Source organism: Zea mays, chromosome 2 (genome assembly GCF_902167145.1).
Source record: "Zea mays cultivar B73 chromosome 2, Zm-B73-REFERENCE-NAM-5.0, whole genome shotgun sequence".
Taxonomy (NCBI): domain Eukaryota; kingdom Viridiplantae; phylum Streptophyta; class Magnoliopsida; order Poales; family Poaceae; genus Zea; species Zea mays.
In genome coordinates, this window is record NC_050097.1 from 210396783 (window position 1) to 210401770 (window position 4988).

The 4988-nt window shown below is 40.7% G+C and overlaps 1 protein-coding gene across 1 annotated transcript; it reads left to right on the forward strand.

The window, feature by feature from the left end:
• Window positions 1-319: 319 nt before the first annotated feature.
• Window positions 320-4561, forward strand: LOC100281478 (TBC domain containing protein). Its single transcript, NM_001154396.2, has 11 exons — window positions 320-889; window positions 1515-1610; window positions 1707-1810; window positions 2316-2575; window positions 2667-2789; window positions 2872-2960; window positions 3089-3194; window positions 3282-3379; window positions 3615-3899; window positions 4003-4086; window positions 4239-4561. The coding sequence occupies exons 1-11, from the start codon at window positions 788-790 to the stop codon at window positions 4257-4259; spliced, it is 1368 nt and encodes a 455-aa protein (NP_001147868.1). The 5' UTR covers window positions 320-787; the 3' UTR covers window positions 4260-4561.
• Window positions 4562-4988: the final 427 nt, after the last annotated feature.

The following is a 4988-nucleotide window of genomic DNA, read 5'->3' on the forward strand; positions in this document are numbered from 1 at the left end:
CACTTAAAACTGGAATCACGTAAACACTTAAAACTGGAATCACGTAATTTTAGGGAAATTTGGATCCATACCATTAAAAGATCACCACTTTGGATCCATACCATTACTATCTCACTTACATGTGGGTCCACATGAGTCAATGACATGTGGGGTCCATGGTATATATCTAAAGTTTGGATCTTTTAATGGTATAGATCCAATTGTTCCTAAATTTTAACACATGTAACCATGTGTTCGGACCATAGTCTATAGATAGCAACGCGTGCTCATCCATTAACGTTGGAGACTTGGAGTGAAGCTGTCCATTTTCGACCAACCCTACTCGTCTCGTACCGTCCAAGACGGGGCAAAGAATGCCCGGGGAAGCCGGCGAGCTGGAGCCTGGCGGCAGCTTGGCACCGATCGTCCTCCATTCCCGTCGCTCCCGACCTCCTCCTAATTTATCCCACCCGGCCTCCCCGGTTCGCCCCGACCACATCCCCCCCTTAACCTCCCCTCCTCCTCCTCCTGCGGTCCCAACTCCCATCCTTCGGTTCAGGAGGGAGGCAGGCAGGCAGGAAGGCAGGTTCGAGGAGGGATTGGCTCCGCTCCTGCTCCATTGCGCGTGATCCGGCTCGTTCTTTTGATTGATCTAGGCGTTTCTTGGATTAGTCCTGGAAGGTCAAACGGTTGTTGGAAGCCTCGCTGGGTGCTTCAACGAACGCGAAGGTGTTGCTGTCATTTAGAGCGTCTTGATTGGATTTGACCTGTTGGCCTGGTGGCGTGCCGTCGTTGATTGAGCTCGAGGATGATCAAGTGGGGGCTCAGCAGCGGCACGCCCGCGGATTCCTACTACGAGGTCCGGTCAGATTGCACGGACGGTGTGCCCAAGAGCAAGTTCAAGATTAAGGTCTGGGTTTTCTACCTTCGTATGTCTGTCTGTCTTTTGTTTCATTCTGTATCCATTAATTTTGATTGTGGTGTGATTGTGTTTGATGGTATCGCAATTTGGCCACTCTATACATTTTCCTTTGGGCCCTGTAGTATTGGTGTGATCAAGGAAACATAAACAAAATTTACAAATGAGTATCGTGTAGCTGGAAAGATGGAGAAACTATCGGTTCATTGCTGCAACAACACATCTTGCTCTGCTATATAAATTGCTGGTTTAATAAAGAAGGGATGTTTTTGGAATACTACTAGCATCAATCTTCATCCTTGTCTTAACAATATCTCATTTCCTTTCCAAACCTCATCAGCACCAAATAGATAAGCCACTCAATACATTCAGTTCCTTCATTACTCTTTTATAATCAAATCCTGCTGCAGAATTCAAGTTGCTCAGTTTATGAAATAGTTACGATCAGGTCAGATCGAAGACACAGAGAATTGGTGCAAGCATACTTACTCCCGTATCAATATTGATAGCATTTTTACGTCTTCTGTTGAGGACATGATGCCACTCTTGTTCTTTTCTCTACAAAGCACAATCCTTTCTTGTTCCAATCGACTATATCTTATCTACTTCATTTCAGGCTGGCAAAACATTAAGTGCTCGGAAATGGCAGGCTGCATTTAGTCCTGATGGCTGTCTTGATATTGCCTCAGTCCTAAGCAGGATACAGAGAGGAGTAAGATTCCTTAGTTTCATATATGCTCTTGATGTTTCTTATATGTGTTATGTTCATTTAGTAATGTTACATACCATTCAATATGATCTTTTTTAGGGTGTCCATCCAACAGTCAGAGGAGAGGTTTGGGAATTCTTACTTGGCTGTTTTGATCCCAGAAGTACCTTTGATGAAAGGGAAGAGATCAGGCAAATACGGAGGTAGGTACTTTAGCAAAATATACATGCATTTACTGTTTGTTAGGTATTTTTTTCTCATTAGCAGATTTGTAAGTATTTACTCTCTTAAATGTAAAGATTGAGAGTAATGCCTGTTGATTCACCAATTAAACATTTGCTCTTTTCAGCTAGTTATTCCATATTGGATCATCATTTTCTTTTCCTGTTTTCTCTTACAAAGACAATTATTTCTACCAAGAAAAGTTAGTGTGAACCCTATGGCACAGACAAAGAATCTTTTTTGGCGCCATCAGGAGTGTATCAAGTTTTCTTCCCCCTTTTTGGGATGGCAAGCTTCAGTTTATACTCAGTTACCATAAAAATCAATTCTTCAGTTCCTCCCCTTGTATTGTCCTAGGATCCTAGCATTGCAGATCTTCTTTCGATCTGTAATATTTTATTCCTATGATTTTTATTTATAAAAATAAAGAACTATCAACAAAACAAGTTCACTTAGCCTGATTTTTTTACCTTATGAATTACACAGGATACAGTATGCCAGATGGAAGGAAGATTGTCGACAGATGGATTCTCATGTTGGTAGTGGTAAAGTTATCACAGCACCACTTATCACTGAGGATGGCAGACCTATTAAGGATCCTCTGGTTTTACTTGAGGCTACTTCTGACACGAACACTTCAGGAGATGCTCCAACTACCAGCATAAATGGAAATGAAGTTGATGAATCTGCAGAACGCATTACCGATAAGCAAATTATCGAGTGGAAGCTGACATTACATCAAATTGGTATGCTTTAACATTATTCTTTTTCTCTATTTCCTTGGATTGTTTTATGTTTTCTCCCTATATTTTTATTGACTTTTGAATATCAATATAGGGCTTGACGTCCTACGGACTGATCGCACCATGGTATTCTATGAGAACAAAGAAAACCTTTCCAAATTATGGGATATTCTAGCCGTGTATGCATGGATTGACAAAGATGTTGGTTACTGCCAAGGTTAGCAACATCAGACATGCAGAGAAAACTCATTCAGAGTCCAAATAACCTTACAGGTTATTATTGCTTATGCTTAATACAGGAATGAGTGATTTGTGCTCACCAATGATAGTTCTACTAAACGATGAAGCAGATGCATTTTGGTGCTTTGAGAAATTGATGCGTAGATTGGTATGTCTTGTGTTTTGTAATTTTTCTTATAAAAATACAAAAACATACATTGGTACTGTTGCGAGACACCTAATTTGCTTTCTTTCATGTTTGACAACATTCTGATCACTTCGATGATTGAAATTTAGCGAGGAAATTTCAGATGCACAGATCAATCTGTGGGAGTTGCCAACCAACTTCAACACCTTGCGTCTATTATTCAGGTTCTTGACCCCAAGCTACATGACCACCTAGGTAAATATGGGTTGCACAAATTTGTCCAAAAGTCCATCTTAGTTTCTTTTGTGAATAGTCTTTAATGGTACTGAGTGCTGAATTCAGAAACTCTTGGTGGAGGTGACTACCTTTTTGCGTTCCGTATGTTCATGGTGCTTTTTAGGCGTGAAGTATCATTTGGAGACTCCTTATACCTCTGGGAGGTATGAAGCTACCATAATACGATGAATGTATGCAGAATGAAACCATTGGTTGTCTTTTGGTTCTTCTCATTGACGTTTGCTCATGATCTTGAGGCATACTCTTTACGGAAATAACATTTTTCTGATACCTTAAGAGCTTTAAGCGCAGCTTCTGTGTATTTTACTAGAATTACTATTTTTTAATGAGTCTTATGTTAATCTGAACTCATCTTATGTCTTTCAAACCTCTGAACAGATGATGTGGGCTCTGGAATACGACCCTGACATTTTCTTCGCAGCGTGTGAAGAACAAGGTGCAGTAAATAAAAACAAAGTTTCTAAATCCAAACTGAAAGGACTGCGCCATTTTGGCAAGTGGGATAATAAGGATAAGGACAAGGATAAGGAAGATGCTAAAAATGGGGCTGAGGATGGTGAAGACGGTCCTGTTCCAATTTCAGTTTTCATGGTTGCAAGTGTCCTTAAGGAAAAGAGAGAAAAGCTGTTACAAGAAGCTAGAGGACTGGACGATCTTATCAGGGTAAGGAGCATAATCTTTCCTAAGTGGAGTTCACTAATGATCACTTTGATCTATGCCTGGTTTGTACATCAGCAATTCAACTTTTGCTTTTATTTCCTTCCAGATATTGAACGATGTAAATGGGAACTTAGATGCCAAGAAAGCTTGTGCTGGAGCATTGAAACTTCACAAGAAATACCTGAAAAAGGTAAGCTGCTGTCCTGTTGCCAATCAAGTTCCTTCCTGCTATCATGTTGGCTAGTACTTATTCACATGAAGGCTGTAATAAAGTGGCGATATATGTAATGCAGGAAGTTTCTTACTTTTAAAAACTGAGTACGCTACACTTTGCTTTGACAGGTACAAGAAAAGAAACCTTAAACGTGCCATGGAACACACCTACCCAATGGGTTATTCTTACCATTTGAACATACACGACCATTTTCTACACACCACTTTTGAGTGAAGATTTACAGGACAAAGGTGGTAGACGACTGACATGTTCTCAGATATGGTACCAGGCTAGTGGGTTGAGTACAGGATGAGTGCAACCGGTAGTTTGTATTGTATTGTATCTCACGTTCTTTGTACTCAAGAATTTTGTTGGCTGTACAGGCAGAAGGCGGTGCGGGTAGCATGCCTTGCGTACATAATTATTTGAATACAAGTTGAATTGAACACCATCTTACGACTAGGAGTGTTAATGACTTTAAATTTTACACTATAAAATTTAAGGACCGAATTAGATTAGGTCCGAACTCTATTTCTATTTATTTTTTAACTAAAATTAGTTGATGGTGATGGAATAAGTCATGTGGTCTTTGTGTGGAGGACAACAACTCTACAACAGCATGTGTAGGATAACATGGTAGAGGACAAAATCTCTGCAGCAGTCTTTTGCTGTAGTGGGGCAGCAACACGCACTGCAACAGTGCAGTGCACAACAGCAGCAGTGCAGTCTTTTTGACTGCACTATGGCAGCAGCAGGCAAGCAGTACAGTGTAACAGGCAGTGCAGTGCACAGTAGCAACAGTGCAGTCTTTTTGACTGCGCTGTGGCAGCAGCAGACAGGCAGTTCAGTGCAGTCTGTTGACTGCACTTTATCATCTA

Excerpts from the sequence above, each read along its gene's own strand:
- LOC100281478 (NM_001154396.2), top strand. The coding sequence starts at position 788 with ATGATCAAGTGGGGGCTCAGCAGCGGCACGCCCGCGGATTCCTACTAC. Across the intron at positions 3,380-3,614 it reads ACTCCTTATACCTCTGGGAG|ATGATGTGGGCTCTGGAATA; the intron begins GTATGAAGCTAC and ends ACCTCTGAACAG. Across the intron at positions 3,900-4,002 it reads GACTGGACGATCTTATCAGG|ATATTGAACGATGTAAATGG; the intron begins GTAAGGAGCATA and ends ATTTCCTTCCAG.